Source organism: Eublepharis macularius, chromosome 1 (genome assembly GCF_028583425.1).
Source record: "Eublepharis macularius isolate TG4126 chromosome 1, MPM_Emac_v1.0, whole genome shotgun sequence".
In the NCBI taxonomy this organism is placed as follows: Eukaryota; Metazoa; Chordata; class Lepidosauria; order Squamata; family Eublepharidae; genus Eublepharis; species Eublepharis macularius.
The window spans coordinates 230,527,737-230,549,680 of NC_072790.1; the positions used below are offsets into that span (position 1 = coordinate 230,527,737).

At 45.9% G+C, this 21,944-nt stretch overlaps 1 protein-coding gene across 1 annotated transcript; it reads left to right on the forward strand.

Annotated features, from left to right (window-relative positions):
* Nucleotides 1-2,778: 2,778 nt before the first annotated feature.
* Nucleotides 2,779-3,189, forward strand: NHLH1 (nescient helix-loop-helix 1). The gene has a single exon (XM_054996807.1). It carries the CDS (start codon nt 2,779-2,781, stop codon nt 3,187-3,189), a length of 411 nt encoding a protein of 136 aa, XP_054852782.1.
* Nucleotides 3,190-21,944: the final 18,755 nt, after the last annotated feature.

The window sequence follows — 21,944 nt, forward strand, 5'->3', positions numbered from 1 at the left end:
TAATGAGAGCCAGTTTGGAGTAGTGGTTAAGAGCGTGGGACTCTAATCTGGAGAACTGGGTTTGATTCCCCACTCCTCCACTTGAAGCCAGTTGGGGGACCTTGGGTCAGTCACAGCTTCTAGGAGCTCCCTCAGCCCCACCCACCTCACACGGTGTTTGTTGTTGTGGGGATAATAACAGCATACTTCATAAACCGCTCTGAGTGGGAGTTGTCGTCCTGAAGGGCGGTGTATAAATTGAATCTTATTATTATTATCAATGCCATGCTTAGAACGGTTTACAAAGTGTGTTATTACTTTACTCACAACAATCACCTTGTGAGGTGGGTGGGACTCGTAAACAAGTTGTGAGCTATGGCTTGGAGAAAGTAAGCCGTAAGAACTAACTGATTGTTCCAAATGAAGCATTTGTTCCCCAAATGCTGTGGAATTTTTTCATCCATAAAACACTAGGCTCATTTTCACTTGTGTTACAGAGGCTTGCTTTGACTTTGGTTCAACCTAGCAATCTCAGTCCCAACAGGTGTCTTCAGTACCAGGAAGGAAAAGGGACTTCTATATATGCAGAACGCAATTCAGAAGTCACAAATGGTCCCCACAAACTTGGATTACAGAAGCAAAACATTCAAGTCCGCAGGTTTAACTTCCAGATAGTTTTGAGTCCTGGTACCTCTCATTAAAAATTGATCATTGCTGCACACGCACCTCCCACAGATGTGCACAAACACACCTGCCTCAGGTAAACAACTTGAGACACCAGAAACAGATCCTGTTTCTAGGATGGCTTCTGCACAAATAAGCTATTAGGAGCTTAGCCACCAGAGAGTCAATTGGAGGAACCTGAAGAAAGGAAAAGATGGTCCAACGTAGTCTTCCACTGACCTTATTTACCAGAGACATTCCCTATTTTCCACTCCTTATGAAATCACTGGTCCTATTTTTACCACCTCGGAATGTCTTTTTAGAATTTTCCTAGTGTGAGTTGCTAGCTAGGATTCAGGATTCAGTTCTTTCCGCTAGAAGTTCTTTCTTTCTAGCAGTTCAATCTCTGAGTGGGGCGTTGATGCTTTTTGTCCCTAGCGTGCATCCATGTCAGTGCCTGTGAACGAACATTAAGGGTGCTGTGCAGTGTACAGATGAACATTCCACACCTTGTGGCAGCAGACAATGCATTTTTTAACAATTGGTAACAGCTTGTAGGAAATTTAGGTTTTTCTCATTCATGTTTACCAAAATCACCCTCTTGGTTGAAATTAAGAGTTGGAGAGGCAATTGCGACCGAAATACACCTCCTTTCTTAAAAAAAGCTACAGGGTCATTTTACAAAAGATAGGGGAACTAGATTCCTTCTTCCTCCCTATAATTTGAGCATTGGAGTAAAACCTACAGGAATGTGGAAGGATGAAGCTCAAGGCTACATTGGGATGTTTGACATCCATCTGAAGTTTGGATAATGGGGAAACTTGATATTAGCAAATCAGGGTGGGGGAGAAGCACTCCTTACAACACTCTGCAGAAACGAATCCCCTCGTTTCGTAAGCTTCAAAATGGCTACAGCCGCTCCCTTTGGTGAGCCAGTATCTGAGCTTCTTATGATGGAACGGGGCTCGATATTTTTCAGGCTCATTCATCTCTGGTTCATGTGAAGCAGCCTTCAAGAGTGTGCCGAGTGTCCTTGCTCTCGTTGTTAAAGCTACAGGGACAAAGGATGTGTTCAGGACGGTGTGATTGCCAGCAACTCCCATTCTACAAATTATGTGTTGAGGACTAGCGGACTCACAGCTCCCTCTTCCTTCCCTCCCACTTCACTACGCCAAGTGGAGCTGCATTCCATATGTCCAGGGTACCAGAACTAGTAACAGAAGGCCTCATTTAACACACAGGCAGACCCCTTGTTTTCTCTCTTCCTCCTTTCCCTCTTACTCATTCCCCACCTGTCATCTCTCTGGAGAGTTTGGATAAGGAGCTTTTCAAGTCTGGGCCCTTTCCTCCCCTACTGGGTCTTGGGTGAGAGATTTGGCCTTTCTTCAGTCACCAACTAGGGGCATGCAGCTTCAGAAGGCCTTTTTAGTTTCTTCTTTTTCCCCCTTCATGTTTTTCTTTCATCACCTCTCTTTTTAACCCTTTTCAGTTCAGTTTTTCCTTTCCCACCCTATTATCTTGTTGCTATTTTATTTTCAGATTTATGTCTCTGATGTGCTTTTTAAGTCTCTTTTTCTTATAGCATATTTTATCTCATCTGTTCAGGGGGGCACACACAGTTCTCCCCCTGCCCATTTTATCCTAGCAACAATCATGTGAGCCATGGTTTGGCCAAAGGTGGTAATTGGCCTCAAACCCTCTTTGTTAGTGTTATGGGTTGCTAAAGACTGTTTCTGTGTTTGTTCATTTCCTACCATCACTTCAAATCAGAACTATATTTTCTTTCCCTCTCTATTTTGATAGGACAGACGGAAAAAAAATCCTGGTGGTGGACAGTTGAAACGGAGTACGAATACACCCCAACATCCTGGTCATAAGGAAAATCGGCGAGATTTACTTCTTCACTGGGTGACCGAAGTTGAAGAAATTGCCTGGGAAAACCTATCAAATGGTGGAACTTTGATGTGGAACCTTACTTGTCTGTTGATAGAGTATTCTGGGCATCTTCATTCCTCTGACCTCATTCCCACTCTGTCTTCCTTCTGCCACATCTGTCTTCCAGCCAACATTTCTCTTTCCCTATAGGCCCAATTTGCGTCCCATCCATCCATCTCCCACTATCCATCACCATAAGCCATGATGCTAAATTCAGACCAGACAGAGATTGACCTCCAGCCGACACACTCGGAGACAGAGTCGGTCTTTAGTGACTGTGGGGGCGGAGGGGGCCGTGGGGTCGGGACAGAAGAGGCCGGCACTCTTGGCCTTTGCAGCCAGTCCAGAGTGGTAGAGTCTGGCGATACCATGAAAAAAGACCTTCAACACCTGAGTCGGGAGGAACGCCGGAGGCGCCGGCGTGCCACAGCCAAGTACCGGACGGCCCATGCCACACGGGAGCGGATCCGGGTAGAGGCCTTCAACATGGCTTTTGCTGAACTTCGCAAACTCCTACCAACACTTCCTCCAGATAAGAAGCTCTCCAAGATCGAGATCCTACGGCTGGCAATCTGCTACATCTCGTACCTAAATCATGTGCTTGATGTCTGAATGGCTGGGGCTGCAGCTGTCAAACACCACCAATCCAATCCTTATTCTGGAAATCTTAGCACTGAGCCCACCTCTGTCTGACTTCAAGCTAAATCTGCTACTTGAACCACATTCTGGCCACCTCTGAGTCATATCCTAAGTGGGATACGTGATAGGTACCTGAGCCGTCTGTAGCCATCCACCTGCTTCATGTCCTGTGCAGTTCCCGTGCAGTGGAACAGTTGATGCCACTAGGGTTGCCAACTCTGGGTGGGGGCATTTCTGGAGCTTTGGGCGTAGAGCCTGGGGAGGGCAGTGTTCAGGGAAGGAAGGGACCTCAGAGGTGTATAATGCCACAAAACACACCCTCCAAAGCAGCTATTGCCTCCAGGGGAACTGATCTCTGTAATCTGGGAATCAGTTGTAATGCCTGGAGATGCCCCACCTGGAGACTGGCAACCCCGTGTCCCACCCGGTTAAATTGCACCATAACTTTGCATTTGGAACCTTACACTGGATCTTCAAAGGCACTGAGTGGCTGAAATGATGTCTGGGGCGAACCGCTGCAGAGAATGAATAAGTGTGCGTTCTCTGTTCCTTGGGTAGCAAGGAAGCTTTGCTGCTGGGGTCCCTGCCAATCATTTGATTCTAAGCCAGGCATTTATTTCCAATGACTTTTTTTGTTTTAGTTCTGTCTTGATAGTCATAAATACAGTGGCTGGAAGGTGTATTTTTAGGGTCACGCTGATGCTACCAGGCACAGAGGAAAAACAGAGCAAAGAACAAACAGCAGTCAATTGACATATCTAGCATTTTTATCCCTTCCTTCAAGGAGCCTGAAACAGTGCACATGATTTTCTCTTCCCTGTTTTAACCTCACAACAACCCTGTAAGTTACATCAAACTGTGACTAGACCAAGATCACCCCATGAGTCTCATGGCAGTGAGGAGATTTGAACCTGGGTCTCTCAGATCCTAGTCCAGCACTCCAACGATTCCATCACACTAGAGAAGTCCGTTCCTCCCACCACACCTTTGAGCTGCAACAGTTTCATTCATGCTCTTTCTATAGAAAAAGTTGGCACTTCTTCATATGCGTGGCGTGCTCTATGAACATGTACATGCGAAATGCTCTTTAATTTTTTCACCCTTTTTACTAACGTGCATCAAGCCACACACCACTGAAAGGTAGCCTTACAGACAGACATGTTCTCCTACAAATGAGTGAAAGCACCATGCACACTGAAATGCTCAGACTTTAGCTGGTTGGATGTATACCACCATTTCCTAAGCTTGCTATGGTGTAAATGGCACTCCTTTTCAAATCATTCCTTTGCATCGGCCTGCCACATTTCTCCATCTGATTGGAGAAATCCAAGCAAGTGAGAGAGTAGAACCCACCCAAAAGATGCGCCACTAAGAATATAAGAGATCAGCACTGTCTCTCCAGAGGAGACTCAAGGTCCATCTAGCACAGCATTCTCTGGAGGCCATCTTATTGCAAAATGAAAAACGGGGGCAGGAAGTCAGCTTTTCCTGTGTTCGTAACCAGTGTATGAAACTGTAAAGGAGGAATTGTGATTGAAAAGAACCATGTGTCATGCGCTAATAACTTTCTAAGTTCTGCAGAAGAAAAGGGTGCTGTTGAGACTCTCAACAAACTCCAGGTGACTCCACTCCATGGGTGTTCCAGACTATAGAGGCACAGTGGTGGTTTGCCATTGCCATCTTCCATGTAGCAACCCGAGCCTTCCTTGGTGGTCTCCAATCCAACAAGACCAACCCTACTTAGCTTCCTAAGCACCAATGAGTTTGGGTTAATCCAGATGATTCCAGACTGCCAATAATTTATACATGGGAACTCAAAATTAGGAGAGGACTTGGCTCAGTATTGGTTGACTTCCTTTTATGTCCTTGAGAAAGATCTTTCTGTGCCTGAGATCCTGGAGAACTGCTTTCTGATTGTCTAATACTAGAGGTAGCCATGATCTGACTTGGCACAAGGCAACCTTTTGCTTTCAAAGCAACAGCTTCTCTTGCTTTTCCCCAGCATTGGACATTCAGAAGTAGACTGCCTCTGGTCAGGGAAGTTCCACTTAGCTATCATGGCTGTTGATAGCCCTGTTCTCCTTACAAACCCAAAGCATGTCTTGCTGGGTCAGACCCAAAGGTCTTTCTAGTCCTGCATCCTGCTTCCAAAAGGAGCCGGCCAGATGCTTCCAACCAGCCTGGTATAAAGGCAACAGCCCAAGTACTCTGTGTGCCCCCAAACAATTAGAATGCATGTCTCTAAACATGGCCGTTCCACTACACTATTCTGGCTAAGAGTGATTGGTAGGGATCCTGCAAAACTAAGCATTGTTTTGCCAGATCAGACCCATGTTTATCCTAGCATCCTGTTTCCAACATTCCTCAGCTTGAGGTCCCTAGGAAGCGTGTAAGCGAGGCATGAAGACGTCCGCTTCCCCCCTTTCCCAGCCCCATTGTTTGTTTCCAGCATCTGATACTCCTTATAAGTATGTTGTCTCTACACATGGCAGTTTCATTCGGCTACCCAAAAAGCTGCTGTAAATCCATCTCCTTTGCACAAAACCCAGAAGCGAGAGTCCCTTGATGCCGCTATGTTTTGCTGCTTCTTGGGACAAGTGATCCAGCTCTCCTTCTTCAGAAGGAGATACAAAAGAGCTAGGGGAGAAAGGGTCAGGATGAAGTCTGTTCCCTCTTTGACCTCTTGAACAACGTCTCTGTGTGCCACAAACCTGTATTTATTTATGTATTTATTTATTTATTTTGGAAAAAAATGTTATTTATTTGCAGTGTTCATGCACTTTTTTTAGAGAAATGATCTTGGAAGGAAAATGAAAAAGCCCTTGTTTACGGTCTGTCCTTTTATATGTGCATATATCTGTGTGTGTGTGCGTGTCTGTTAGAACAAACAAGAGTTTATAATAATTAATATTTATGATTTTTTGTAAGCAAAGGGGAAACCGAAATTAAACTCCTTCCCCACAGATATGGATGATCTGGTGGAGAATAAGAGTGATGTGTCCATTTTTTTTCTTGTCCCCCCCCACTTTTTTTTTAAAAAAAAATTCCTCGTGTGGCGCTAGAAGCGGCAGCTGGGTAATTTCACGAATGGTAATTGATGGTCATGGGTGCCGCCTGTTAGGTAATCAAATCTTACACTCCAAAGCATGAAATGATCACAGCAGGGTGGTGGTGGGAGTATTTCTTCAGGAGGGGCCTCTTGCCAACCCCCCCATAGGAACAGTGGTAAGGCAAAAAAAAACTTTGGGTCACTGCCCAAAGGCGTTATGGGAATTAACTGGGCCCTGCTGTTAGGCAGTCTGAAGTGTTGCCAAATATGGGTTGGAAAATTCCTGGAGATTTGGGGGTGGAGCCTATGAAGGCAGGGTTTGGGGAGGGTAGAACCCTCAGTGGTAAGGTTACCAGCCTCCAGGTGGTAGAAACAAAAGAAGGTGATGGCTGGAAATCTCTGAGTTACAACTGATCTCCAGGTGACAAAGATCAATTGCTCTGGAGAAAATGGCTGCTTTAGAGGGTGGAGTCTACGGCCGTTTACCTATCTGAGGACCCACCCATTTCCAAGCCCCGCCCTCTTCAGGCACCACCCCAAATGTCTAGGAATTTCCCAACCTGGACTTGAACGGATACCACCCTCCGAAGCAGCCATTTTCTCCAGGGCAACTGATCTCTGTACTAATCTGGAGATATTATAACTGGGGCGGGAGGGTTCCCTCTAGGCCTCACCTGGAGATTGGCAACTTTGGACCTATTTTAGATACTAGTCTTTTTTGGAGGAGGTGGGGGTTTTCATATGTGTTGACCCTCATGCTGGAAGGATGAGCCGTAGGGGAAGCAGGCTCACAGGGAATTTATTTTTTCTCAGGCTGGAAAGCATACTCGGGTGTCAGCATCATTTTGAGGGGGTGTGGTTCTGACATACTGTGGTGCCAGAAGGGGAAATAACAAGACTCTGGTCACAGCCTCAGGCCTTTCTTTTCTCTGTCCCAGGCTTGTTTGTAAAAGCCAACAAGCACAGTTCAGGAAGTAGTCTCTGTAGAGAAATGGGACACGAGTTTGAATCTTGAGGCGCAAAAATCCCACCCTGTACTTAACATTTCCCTTCCCGAGGATATTATTGTCTCTCAAGTGTTAGCAGAGCCGATTTCCTTCCAGTTAACAGATAGAGGCCAGAGGCACCCTTCCCCCCTCGCTTTTAGGGGGTGGGGGGACAGGCAGGAAAAGGCACACTTCATTGATCTCTCTTGGGCTACCGGAGCCTGAAGCGCAAATCAGACCTTTTTGCGTGAAGAGTCTAATTCAGCCTGTCCTACTGCTCCAGGCAGAGAACATAACATGACAAGACCACTCATGGGTGGCTAGTGTCACCGTCAAGTCACCCCTTTAAATTCCCAACAATTCTCTCTCAGGGGACATAATGGCTTAGCAAAGCATCACTTCTTGCCAGATTGAGATTACTTTTTCCCTCATGGTTGAGAACCTCACGCAAAGCACCATGGACGAGGGCTGTTTGCACGCAGAAAGTGCCAGGATCTGTCCCCAGCCGATACTCAGCTGTGTTTAGTATAGTCCTTTCCAGATGTTTGATTTTGTTGCATGGCCCAGGCACAACAGGGGCATACACTACCAACTACCGTCTCCAGTATGTTGTCATTTTGTGTGAATAGGTCAATGCACGTATTTTCCAGATTTATATGAGTGAGTGCAACACTAGATTTTTTTGAGGGATTGTGTTCTCACATACAGAAGCTGTATTCATATGGATAAATCTGTGCATTCTCCTATTTGTACAAATGTGTGTCTCAGGATTGTGTGCGCTCCTGTTATGCATGATTGGTGTACCAAAATTTAATATCTGAAAACAGCTTATAAGGCAACTTCGTGTGTGACTTGGGATGTGACTGGTATAATATCACTTAGCGAGGCTAGGAAAGAGCTTTGCCTGAGACTTTGGGATGCCTCTGCCTGTCAGGCTCAGGAGGACTGGAAGGACCAGTGATTTGATTTATTGTCAGCTCCAAATGTTCCTGAGCTCTGAAATCCGTCACTCAGCTTTTTTTTACCCTTGAAACATGGGACTTTCCCCCAAGGACAGACTCAAATGTGAGGATGGTTGCAGGTGTTGGCCCAGTGGTTCCAGATTTCTTCAGATCATCAACTGGGCTCTGCTGAATCTCCACTAGAGATGAGCACGATCCGCATTACAATAGAAAAAAACCCACGATAATGGCGATCGCGCGATCGTGACCCGGCGGATCATGATCGGCCACGGCCAACGATCCAGCGATCGGGAGGGGCCTGGATTGGGGCGTCCAGGCTCGGATCGGGGATCCAGACACTCAGGCGCCAGCAATCTATTCCCCCGGCAACGGAGCCAGGGGAATGCTTGAGCTCTGTTTGCCCTCTTTCTGTCGCCCTGGAAACCCGAATGGAAGCCCAGCTTTCCTTGATCAGCAGGGCTTCCTTCCAACCACGGAGCAGCAAAGCAGTCACAAGTTGGGAGAAGACACCCAAGGGAGGGAGGGGGAAGGGGGTGTTCTGTAGCCATGGGCACTCCAATCTCATCCCTGCAAACCCTGATAGGCAGCTCTGACGGCCAAACACAGATGCCGCCAGCATCACCCTCCGTTCCTGTATCGCTGGGAACAGTGGGGCGCCCCTCCGCTGCGGCCTCCACAATCCACGATCCATGGATCGGAAATGGGAGATGCTCGGTGCGGATCATTAATTCGGGATTGTCACCGGCGCTGATCCATGATCAGCTTGATCGTTAATTTTTTTTTTATTGTGCCCATCTCTAATCTCCACCCACTGGGGATGCATTTACAGGGGAAAGGGCTAAGCAAAGAAAAGAGCAGCAGGGATGATAAAGACAGCTTTGTCTGAGCTTGGAAAGGCTCTGTGAAGGGTTACCTTCTTCCTAAGGGTCTTAGTAAGGGGGAGATTTGTTGACTCTTTGGTGCATCTGATGTAGGAAGTAGATATAGATTGACTCCTGGTTTGGAGAAAGGTATGGTTCCAAGTAGGGTTGCCAGGTCCCCCGACCCCCACCCCACCCGGCGGGAGATCTGGGGCTCGACTCCTACCTTGAAGTTTTTCCTTTTCAGGTGCATGTCAATTGCACACATGCTCCTGGCTTGTGTGATGATGTCACTTCCCAGAAGTGACATCATCACACGGGTCACGGGCTGCCCTGGGAGCGCTCCCGCACTCCTTAAGGGGCCAAATTGGGCCGCTGCAGAGCATGGCAGCATTCCCGCGCTCCTGCAGACAGAAGAGATGGTTTTTGCAGGTTTCCTGAAAGTAAAGCAAAAAAAGTGGCAGCACACCACAGAGAAGTGTTCTAGCCAGGCCTGCTGTGCTAGTTTTCTCTTTCACTTACAGGAAATAGACATGTTTAGAAAGTACATGTTTAGAAATGTACACTGACTTGAAGTGAGATTATCCAATAGAGACTTTGATTTCCCAAGATCAGGCACTGGAAATAAGGATTGTCTCTGGTTATTATGGACCGTTGGCATGTATCTGGTTCTCCATACCTGACAGTGCATTCTTATTTTAACTACTGACTGCCCCTTCTCAAGTGGCACCCCATGTGCACAGTCTCATTCCGCCAGCCCCTTTCTGACAACTCTGCCTCGTCTCTAGCTTCTGCTATCAAGCCCTGTAAGCCTTCTTATTCACAGCCATAGAAACAGCTGCTCCCTGTTTATTACGGAGTCAAGCAGTTTTCTTTGGAGAGGGCAGAACCAGTTCCCTAGAGGGGGATGGGAGGTGGGCATGCCTGGACATGCCTTAATGAAAAGGGAGAGAAAACAGCTCATGTGCAGGCAGGCGGCTGTTTAGTCAGAAGAATGGATCTGGCCCAATGGGGCAATTAATAATAATGGCACCATTAATGTGCTTGGGGTTTCCAGAGTACATAGAGAGGTCCCCACCTCCAAGGAGTTTATAGGGCACCATTTCAATGATGGGGAGCGAATACAGAGGGAGAGGAAGAAATGGAGAGAGACAGGGTGAAAATGTTCAGCTACAATTCTACATATCCTTACAACCTGATTTTTTGCATATTTCCTTAGCAGTTAAGTCCTAATGAGTTCAGTGGGGCTTACTCTCAAGTAAGTGTTCATAGGATTGCAAACTTAGGCTTTGTTTCATTGGGGGATGAGGACTAGAGGATTGTGTTAAATGCTTTATGGAGAAAAGGTGGGCTTTGAAGAGAGAGACAGAATCACACGTTCCAGGTCCTGGGGACAGCAAGGAAGAAGAGAGTCAAAGAGCTGCTGATTAGTTCATCATAGAATCATAGGGTTGGAAGGGACCTCCAGGGCCATCTAGACCAACCCCCTGCACCATGCAGGTAATTCACAACTACTTCCCCCCTCCTCCCGCCACACGCACCCAGTGACCCTTGCTCCATGCCCAGTGGAATGTTTACCAATTTGGAACCATCAGTAAACACAGCATTTCTTATTTTGGATGAAACAGATTTCTATTTTGGATGCTGCAATGATGATATAGAAATACTGTACATCACCCCCTAAAATCACTTTGTCCACATCTAAGCTGCTCCCTGCATGATACAGGATCCAGACCTTTGGTTGACACGCTCTATGTTCAGTAAGAAAATTGATCTTCTCCACCCCACTTCATATATACATGGATTCCGCCTCCCTTCCATCATGTTGGTTTGGCCCTTAATATTTAGGTTTGACTGCTTTTAGCTGTTGTTTGATCTTAATATACGACTGGCAACAGAGCCTGTTTTTTAAAATAAAACCCAGGAACACTGGCCCTCCTGCTGCGGCGCCCTCCAGGGGGACCCCCCAGCTTGCCTGGCTTTCCCATTGCCGTGGCATCCTCCAGAGGGACAGCCTTGCTTGCCTGGCTGTCCTGTGGCAGCGATGCCCTCTGGCTGTGATGTATTGGCCACAACGCACTTTTTATCCTGATGCCACATATTGTCCACGACGCACTTTTTATCCTGGTGCTCCTACGCAGGCGCACCAGGATAAGAAGTGCGATGTTGGCAATATGGCTTGCCTTTTATGTCAAAGGAGGGGGGGGCAGAAAATACATACTCTCCAGCTTTTCACAGATGAACAGGGACATGCTTATAGTAAACTCTCCAGATCTCATACCAATGCATTACCAGATTTTCATTTCTCCTTGATGTATGCTGTATTTGTTTACTTGGCACTGGCCTGTCATCCAATTACTGAAAAGCCAAGAGGCTCTTTAATCTTTTGGTTAAAGCGAGATATCCTTGGGAACACACGCATGTGTGTTTTGTGCCATCAAGTCACCTCCGACCTATGGCAACTCTATGAATGAAAGACCTCCAAAATGTCCTATTATTAACAGACTTGCTCAGATCTTGGAGGACATGGCTTCTTTTTTTGAGTCAAACCATGTCGTTTTAGGTCCTCCTTTTTTCCTACTGCCTCCCACATTTCCTAGCATTATTGACTTTTCCAGAGGATCTTGTCTTCTCATGATGTAACCAAAGTATGCTAGCCTCAGTTTTGTCATTTTAGTTTCTAGGGAGAATTCAGTCTTGATTTGATCTAGTACCCACTTATTTGTCTTTTTGACCGTCCACGGTATCCACAAAACTCTCCAGCACCACATTTCAGATTAATCAATTTTCTTCCTGTCAGCTTTCTTCAACGTCCAACTTTCACATCCATACATAGTAATGGAGAATACCATAGTTTCGATTATCTTGATCTTGGTTCCCAGAGAGAAATCCTTATATTTAAGGATCTTTTCTAGTTCCCTAACGGCTGCTATTCCAAGTTTCAATCTTCTTCTGATTTCATGGTTGCAGTTTCCTTTTTGGTTGATGATTGAGCCAAGGAATAGAAAATCTTGAACAATTTTAATTCCCTTATGGAAAAACATGACTCTTCATAATATATTCAAAATATAGAACTGTGCTGGTAACTGTGTGAAATGGAATACTGTGCGGGCGGCCTCTCAGCCCTCCGCTCAGCCGCCCGCGCCGCTCCTGCCAGCTCCACGGCGCACCATGTGCCGGTGCAGCCGGCTTGCTGCGCGGGCAGCATGCCTCCGCCCCTGTGTGATGACATCACAGAAGTGCCATCATCATGCAGTGCTGGGAGTGTGCACGCGCACACAGGCAGCACCAGGTGTTCTGACGCCCAAGGCTGGGGGCAGCACCAGGTCTGTTGCTGCCCCTACATGTGCGCACACAGTGTGCATGTGCCCCACAGACTGCCTGATGACGTCACTGAGTGTGACATCATCATGCAGCAAGCTGGCCCCGTTGGTGTGGTGGGCAGCTGGGATGGTGCATGGAAAAGGGAGGGATTACCCACAGAAACGTTTGCACTCTGTGTGCAAGCCGCAACAATAATGAATGATTATACAATTTTCAAAGTGCAAGTGCCTCTTGTTCGTTGAGCCAATATTGCAATTCATACAAAGACCATTGCTCATAGGACAATTCATATATGTGCAAATCGTACAAGTGCAAAATATTACATGTGCAATTTCATTTCCGGTGCAGTACAGCTCTACAATACCAGGTATGTAAGTAATACAATAAATTTTATACAGATTCACTCCTTCCTCTCCTTCAACTAGTTCTTCCCAAAGGTGGTGTAAAGCCCAAATGAATTCCAAAGGAGGGAGTGGAGACCGCCACGCTCAATCTGGGGCCGGCTACGAACGCAGATTTCGTGCCACCTTCTTCAGGAGCGTGCCATCTATGATGAAAACACTCTATGAGTATGCTACCCATTTACAGCCTTTTCTCCATAATACCCCTTCCCTGTAGTTCACAATCTTTCCTACTTACAAACACTCCCCAATAGAATGTCACCACCACATTTCTCTCATCGCCTGGTTAGTAGGTATGCTTGTTCTCTTCCTTGTACGTCATTGCAAACTGCCCCCTATTTAAATCAGCTGTAGCCTGTTGGTAACACCCTTTCTTAAGGCAACCACACACTATATGCTGTGACCTCACATGCTATGTGCCTCAGTTCCTCACAAGAAACAATTCAAACATAATTCATTATTCAGTCCCTTTGGTTTTATCGTGTCGAGTTTGTGAATCCAAAAAGCTTCTCTGCGTAGAAGCCTTGTTTGGATTGTATCGGCGCTAGTTCTTCCCACTACTTCTAGGATCATTACCTTAAGGGCATTCTCTGGGTGACTGCGTTCCCTGTAGTGTTGTGTGAGTGGAGCTTCCTGTATGTTATTGCGGATGCGTGATATGTGTTCCAGTATTCTAACCTTGACCGGTCTGGACGTGCAGCCGACGTAAAGCATTCTGCAGGGGCATTCCAGAAGGTAAACTACCCCCTTGGTCTGGCAGTTGGCGAAATGGTGAACTGTCACTTTAATGTCTCTGATGTAAAATTCCCTACCTACATTCATGATGCTACAAATTTGGCAATTGCCACACTGGAAGTTACCCTGTGGGAGATCAAGATGTTTCTCCCTCTCTCTAATATCCGCCCGTATCAGGTCGTCCCTTAAACTTTTGGTTTTGCGGAAACCAATCCTTGGTCTAGACTCACAACCCTCTACCCCTTCTATCAGAGGCCAATGTTGATATACTATCTTTTTGATCTGGTTGGCTCTGGGGGTGAAATCCAACGCCCACGTTAACCTGTCACCCTGGCCCCTCGTTCCCGGCATGAAGAGTAACGGTCTTCCTGTATTGTTTGCCCTTTTCCAAGCTGCCTCTATGACTTTAACTGGGTAGCTCCTTCTCCTAAACTGTTCACAAAGCCTCCTCCCATCCTTTAAGAAATCCGAAGCAGAGGAAGAATTGCGTTTGATCCGCAGTAATTGGCTAAAGGGAATGTTTTCCCTCAAATGCCGAGGGTGGAACGAATCAAAGTGTAGATAGGAATTCTTATCTGTTTCCTTATTAAAGGAACGTACCCTGATGGTGTTATCTACATCCCTAAAGGTAATCACATCGAGGTAATTGATCTCATTCTTACTATATTGCCAGGTGAACCTAACATGGGGGTCCCTGTTATTGAGCCATTCGCAAAACTTGACGACCGAGTCTGTCCCTCTATATACGAAATAGAGATCATCAATAAATCGAAAATATTGTATGATCTGTGTTGCAAACGGGTTCGATTGATCCAGGATGTGCTGATTTTCCCATTTACCCATGAAGAGATTTGCAATATTTGGTGCTGCAGAGCACCCCATGGCCACTCCCCTCACTTGAAAAAAGAACTGATCCTGAAAGCGAAAATAGTTTTTTTCTAATATCAGGTCCAAAAGCTGTAGAAAAAAATTCTTTGATGGTCTATTGCCTCCTAATGAATCCAAAGCCTCCTCCACTACCATTCGTGCCAAATCATGTGGAATGATTGTATATAATGACGTTACGTCCATGGTGAGGAAGCATGCATCCTCCACCATGGGTGTCCCCTCTATTCTTTGGATGAAGTCCCTGGTATCCTGTATGAGAGGACCAATTGCTGCAACTGCTGGTTTCAGGGTCATATCCAGAAGTAGAGCTAACGGTTCCAGAATAGACCTGCATCCTGATATAATCGGCCGTCCGGGAGGGGGGAAGATCTTTTTATGTATTTTTGGTAGTATGTAGAAGACTGGTATGCGTGGGGTTCTAGCTTGTAATAACTTGTGTAGTTGGTCATCAATCTCGCCCATCTCCCTTGCTTCATCAATAACTACCTTAATGATGTCCTTAATATGCTTTGTTGGGTCAGATGGAATCCTGTGGTAACTAGAGGCATCTCCTAGCTGCCTATTCACTTCCTCCATGTACATATCCCGGTCCATAACTACCACTCCCCCTCCCAGTAGTTATGGACCGGGATTTTGGATTCACAAACTTTTTGGATTCACAAACTCGACACGATAAAACCAAAGGGACTGAATAATGAATTATGTTTGAATTGTTTCTTGTGAGGAACTGAGGCACATAGCATGTGAGGTCACAGCATATAGTGTGTGGTTGCCTTAAGAAAGGGTGTTACCAACAGGCTACAGCTGATTTAAATAGGGGGCAGTTTGCAATGACGTACAAGGAAGAGAACAAGCATACCTACTAACCAGGCGATGAGAGAAATGTGGTGGTGACATTCTATTGGGGAGTGTTTGTAAGTAGGAAAGATTGTGAACTACAGGGAAGGGGTATTATGGAGAAAAGGCTGTAAATGGGTAGCATACTCATAGAGTGTTTTCATCATAGATGGCACGCTCCTGAAGAAGGTGGCACGAAATCTGCGTTCGTAGCCGGCCCCAGATTGAGCGTGGCGGTCTCCACTCCCTCCTTTGGAATTCATTTGGGCTTTACACCACCTTTGGGAAGAACTAGTTGAAGGAGAGGAAGGAGTGAATCTGTATAAAATTTATTGTATTACTTACATACCTGGTATTGTAGAGCTGTACTGCACCGGAAATGAAATTGCACATGTAATATTTTGCACTTGTACGATTTGCACATATATGAATTGTCCTATGAGCAATGGTCTTTGTATGAATTGCAATATTGGCTCAACGAACAAGAGGCACTTGCACTTTGAAAATTGTATAATCATTCATTATTGTTGCGGCTTGCACACAGAGTGCAAACGTTTCTGTGGGTAATCCCTCCCTTGTCTTTACTGCGGTTGCAGAAACGGCCATACTTTTCTTTTTCAGGGATGGTGCATGGAGGCTGCCCACGCTCCCAGTCGGGCGTGACGGGTGGCTGGGGAGGTGCACGTGCATCCTCCCAGCCCTCTTGCTCCATTATTCCACACGCCATCCTGGACGCCTGCTGTACCTGGTCTGCGGCTGCTGCGCCCACCCGGGGGCGTGTGTTGGTGGCGGCAGGGGCGCAGGGTGGGACGGCTGGCAGGCTGCAGCAGCTGTGGGCCAGGCACGGAAGGTGGCCGGGGCAGCGTGCGAGCGGCTTCCCATCCCTCCCGCTCAGCCACCAGCGCTGCCACTGCCAGCTCCACGGCGCGCACCCCCACCCTCGGTGCCCCCTTCAGCGCCTCAGCACTTGAGGCGGAGGCCAGACGTGCCTCAATGGGTGTACCGGCCCTGTGCGTGCAAGTCAGACTTGATCCGACCCTGGTTCAGAGTGCGGGACTCTAATCCGGAGAACTGGATTTGATTCCCCACTCCTCCAGTTGAAGCCAGCTGAGTGAACTTGGGTCAGTCACAGCTTCTAGGAGCTCTCTCAACTCCACCCACCTCACAGAGTGATTGTTGTTGTCAGGATAATAATAACATACTTTGTAAACTGCTCTGAGTGGATGTTAAGTCATCCTGAAGGGCGGTATATAAATTGAATGTTACTATTATTATTATAAAATCTGTAATTTGTATTATTTGGACCACACAAATTGACACAGAACCCTGTGAAAGCCTTTGAGTTCACCAGAACTCTTCACAAGAGGCTGCTTAGAGACTCATAACACCCTGGCCTGAAAAATCATATCCCCAGCTGCTGCAGCCCTCTATCTTTTAAAATTTTTGTAGCATCCAACCTGATGAAACTTGCACAATGTTTTGTATCAGTTTAGTCAGTCCTTATAAAAGGTGTTAGATGGAATCTGATCCTGGTTTTGTATTTTGTGTGGACCAATAGGTCGTTTACAACTTTTTAATGTTTTTAAAGCACTTCGCAACAAGGACTCCATATACCTGAAGGACACATTTCCCTATATAAGCCCAGGGCTTTTTTTCAGGGGGAACGCGGGGGAACGGAGTTCCGGAACCTCTTGAAAATGGTCACATGGCTGGTGGCCCCACCCCTGATCTCCAGACAGAGGGGAGTTTAGATTGCTTCCCATGCCGCTGAGCGGTGCTTTGTCTGGAGATCAGGGAGCGGGGCCACCAGCCATGTGACCATTTTCTCCTAGGGCAACCCACTGAGTTCCGCCACCTCTTTTCCCAGACAAAAGCCCTGTATAAGCCTATGCATTAGTTACATTCCTGATGAATGTGTCAACTGGGAGAGGGATGTATTCTTTCTCTGTTCATGGCCTACTGGGCGGGAACTGGAGGGTGCCATCTTAATCAGTGTTTGGAAAGGCTTGAGAAATGCTTCTTTTTCATTGATTTTGCCTTCACTGATGAGGATCGATGATAGGTTTGAGAGCCAGTATAATATAGTAGTTGTTGGGGTAGGATCTGGGGGTCCCGGGTTCAAATCCACACTCTGCCATGGAAGTTTGCTGGGTGACCTTGGGCCAGTCACAGTCTCTCATCCAAACCTACCTCATAGGTTTGTTGTGAGGATAAAATGGAGAAGTGGAGAACTTTCTTCTTGTGAAATTTTAAATTGATCATAATTTAATTTTTTTTTAGGTTAATTCATGTTTATTTTTTCATATGTCTCATGTTTTATATTATTGATATGCCTGTTGACAGGAAGACTGCAAAGATGCATTGTGTCATTGGTAATGAAGGTAGGATACACATGTTTTAATTAATGAAAACAAGTAAACAAAAAAAAAAGAAAGAGATAAAACAGGGCAATTTACCCTAGATGTGCATCAGGAAGGGGACAGATGGAACATATGAAAATAAATACCCCTCACAAATTTCACAGTAAGATTGGATATTTATTTTGTTAGCTGTTGTCAGTGCTGTAGAACAGGCAGGTGGGATATAAATATTGTAAATATTACAACTTAATAATCAACAAAGAAACAATTCAGCCACAGGGTCCCTTTGGAAGGCCACTGGAGAGTTGCCATGAGGCACGCACGCGGCTGTTTCTCGTAATGGCGGCCTCTTTCTCTTTCCCCATACTGCTCCCCCTGGACAGTGGGCCACACGTCTGGGTGTATCTGTGTGCGTCCTTGGGAGTCGGAGGGGGCAGAGGCAGCCTGACGGGAGCCGAGACAGATTAATCACGTTAAGAAAGTGTGAACATTCTGTCGTTTTTCCCAACCCGTCTGTGGTGCCCATTGTTACCCGCCTGCCAGGCAATCCCACGACATATGGGCCTTATTGTTGCCTCACACGAGGCAACAACGTGATTCCCGCTAGCCGAGGCCTGGCTCTGGCCTTGCTGTCGCCCCTGACAGATTGGGTTCCCTCTCTGTCTAATCTCTCTCTCTGCCTCTTTTGTCTTCAATTTCAGGTGGCTTTGAAGGACAAGGTTGCCTTTTTAGTCATCTGCAAACTTCTCAGCAATGCTCGTTTCTTATCCTGTTTTCCCCAGGAGCATTGTTATGAAGCACTGCAAGTCAGTTCCGTGTAGAAAAACTGAGCACGTGCTATGACTGATGAGCACACTCTCACATGTATGCTTACATGTGGTGGGCATAGGAAGCCACAGTCAGGTACAAGTTCCCGGAGAACACACAGAGGTTTACACACATGTAGAGTTGACACAGGATCATTTATGCACAGGAACTGCACAAACGACTCTGTATCTTCTTAAAGACTGACTGATTTGTTATTGCAAATTTTATGGGGGGGGGGGTGCAATTGATCAGAGGTAAAGCACATACTTTACTTGCAGGATGTCCTGGGTTCAATTCCTGACATCTCCAGTTCAAGGTAGGAGAGGTGGGAAAAACTCCTACCTGTCATTCTGGAGAGCTGCAACCAATGAGAACTGATAATACTTGGTTACACGGACAAATGGTCTGCCTTGATATAATCTCCATACATTTGTGGACTAGCACCCACCGTCAAAGCTAGTGTGATAAAGTGTCGGACTAGGATCTGGGAGACCCAGGTTCAAATCTCCACTCTGCCGTGGAAAATTCCTGGCTGACTTTGGGCCAGTCACCCATTCTCAGCCTACTTCACAGGGTTGTTGTAAGGATTTTAAAAAGCCAGTTTGGTGTAGTGGTTAAGAGCATGGGACTCTAATCTGGAGAACTGAGTTTGATTCCCCACTCCTCCACTTGAAGCCAGCTGGGTGGCCTTGGATCAGTCACAGCTTCTAGGAGATCTCTCAGCCTCACCCACCTCACAGGGTGATTGTTGTTGTGAGGATAATAACATACGTTGTAAACTGCTCTGAGTGGGTGTTAAGTCATCCTGAAGGGTGGTATATAAATTGAATGTTATTATATTATTATTAAAATGGAAGAAGGGAGAATGTTTGGGTCTCCATTGGGAAGAAGCTGGGATTAACAAATTTAAACAAGATAAATGATGCATAACATCAATTAGCAGATAGATATGCATACATGTATCGAGAAAAATCTAAACAGCGGGCTATCCCACTGGCATTTGCATTTTTACAGTACAATTGTGTCATGATTACTCAGAAGTAAGGACCACTGAGTTTGATGAAGCAGAGGCCTTTTCTGCACTGGTGATTTTTGCTGCTTTGGGCCCCGTACCTTTTTGGGTTTTCTTCCGAATTCCAGACAATTAACTCCCCCTTCAAATTTCAATGCAGCATTTCAAGGGTTTTCATCCAAAGTTTCTCCCCATGCAAAAAAAGTGCCCCCCTTTTTTTTTTGCAAGAACCCCTTGAAATGCCTCATTGAAATCTACAGGGGGAGTTAATCATCTAGAATTCAGAAGAAACACCAAAGATGTATGGGGCCAAAAACAGCGAAAATCACCCATGCAAAAAAGGCCTATGTCCCAAGTAAGCATGTTGAAGACTGCAGCCTTGAATACTTTTCATCTTGGAAGAGCCATTTCCACACGTCTTACCTTCTGCTGGAACATCATGGAAGACAGCGTCTTCGCACACGAAATCGCGCAAGGAAGACGATGTCATCCAGGATTTTTGCATGAAATTGCGTCTTCCTGGCGCAAGAAGACGCTGTCTTCCGCAATGACAGCGTCTTCCTGGCGCGATTTCATGCGCAAAGACGTTGTCTTCTGCGATATTCCGGCAGAAGGTAACACGTGTGGAAACGGCCTAGGTTTTATGTAACGGATGGTGCATACCTAAATTTGAGAGTTATGCACATGAGGAAGATACAGTCAGCTGTTAGTTCCCTAACTGACGCAATGTGTTTGTGACGTATCTTTGAAAGCAACTTGTTGTTCTGGAAATTGTTCTGGAATAGGTCTCTCAGGGCTCTATTAGCTTGCCAACTTCCAGGTGGGGCCTGGAGATCTCCTGCAATTACAACACATATTCTGACGACAGAGATCAGTTCCCCTGGAGAAAATGGTTGCTTTGGAAGATGGGCTCTATGGCATTATACCTCATTGAGGATCCCCCTCCTCAAACACTGCCCTCCTACGGCTCCACTCCTAAATCTCTAGGAATTTGCCAAACTGGAGTTGGCAACCATAGCCCCAGAGCATATTGGCTTCTCATCCAGAGGTTTCTTGGTTAGAGCCTAGAGCATTTTGGTGTCCCCCATTGAGTGCATAATGGGGAGCTTATCTCCCTTTATCAGCTTGGCAAGAAGCTGTGTTGATTTACAAGAGGAAAAACACACACACACAAAGATACAGTTGGAATAATATGTTTATTAGCACCAACTAAGAAGTTTTTGAGTTAATCAAAACTCTTAATCAGGCTGAAACAATAAACTAAAATGCAGGATGGGAGGATGTTGATAGATGTGATGGGAAAACTTAGGAAATGTGATACAGACAAGCCATGGTGTTAGGGTTGCCAAGAGGCCTGGAGAAAACGGTCCCATCCATTTTACAGAGACTTAATGGGATGTTATTTGTCAAGTGACAAATGGGCTTCAAACTGCCCATTCCCACACATTAAAGGGACAAGACATCTTTCTCCAGGCCTGTTGGCAACCTTGCGTAGTAGATACAAAAAAAAATCTCAGACTGAACTCAAGGTTACATTGAGAACATTGTTGCTGTCCCTTTAAAAACATAAAGCCAGCAGTAATTTGGTCCCATCTCCGGCAGTGATTAGTGCATATATGTCCCTTGTAAGGCGGAAAAGACAAGTAAATAGGAAAATTGTGGCAGACCTTATATTAGCAAAACTGGAGATCTGGTTTTAGGTGGTAAACTATGTACGGAGTCCACAGACGCCAATTTGGGTGGTCATAGTATTAACAGACTGTCTCCTTTTTCATATGAAAAGAGCAAGAGTCCAGTAGCACCTTTAAGACTAACAAAATGTACGGTATGAGCTTTTGTGAGCCACAGCTCACTTCTTCAGAACGAAAGCTTATACCTACCCTACCACAAATTTTGTTAGTCTTACACATGCTACTGGACTCTAGCTGTTTTCTACTGCTACAGACAGAGTAACACGGCTACCCATCTTGATTTGTCTCCTTTTTTGCGTGTTCATAGACTAAATTGTACTTCTAACTCAAATCAAACTCTGGTGAATAAGAGGACAGATTCCTGATGCAGGGTACATTTCCTTTAATCCATTTTCCAACAGTACACTTGACGGTATCTTTACAGCAGTGCTGTTAACATTGTGATCCTGCACAAGATGCTGTTCAAGCAGTAGCCAGTTTGCTCTTGTCATATAAAGGGCACAGGAGGATCTAGGCCCAAAAAGGAGAAGCTGGGACTAGGTAAATATTTTTGAATATTGTTTGTGCTCTCCAAATTTTGCCCGGAATGCTCCAGAATTCAACAGTTCCTAGTTAAGACCCTGAGTCTCTTCGTTATGTTATGATCTTCTTCCAAGATAACCCCCTTGGCCAGCATCACAAAAGTTAGTACCGCCAGAGGCAGCATGAAATTGATGTACCCCAATGTTACTCGGGGCGTCTAGTTCATGCTGCTTCCTCGGTACCCGTTTTCTTTTTATCACCCCATAATTGTGGGGCCTACCCTACATTGCAAAT

What these genes read in the sequence shown, in the direction of transcription:
- NHLH1 (XM_054996807.1), top strand. Translation starts at nt 2,779, where the DNA reads ATGATGCTAAATTCAGACCAGACAGAGATTGACCTCCAGCCGACACAC.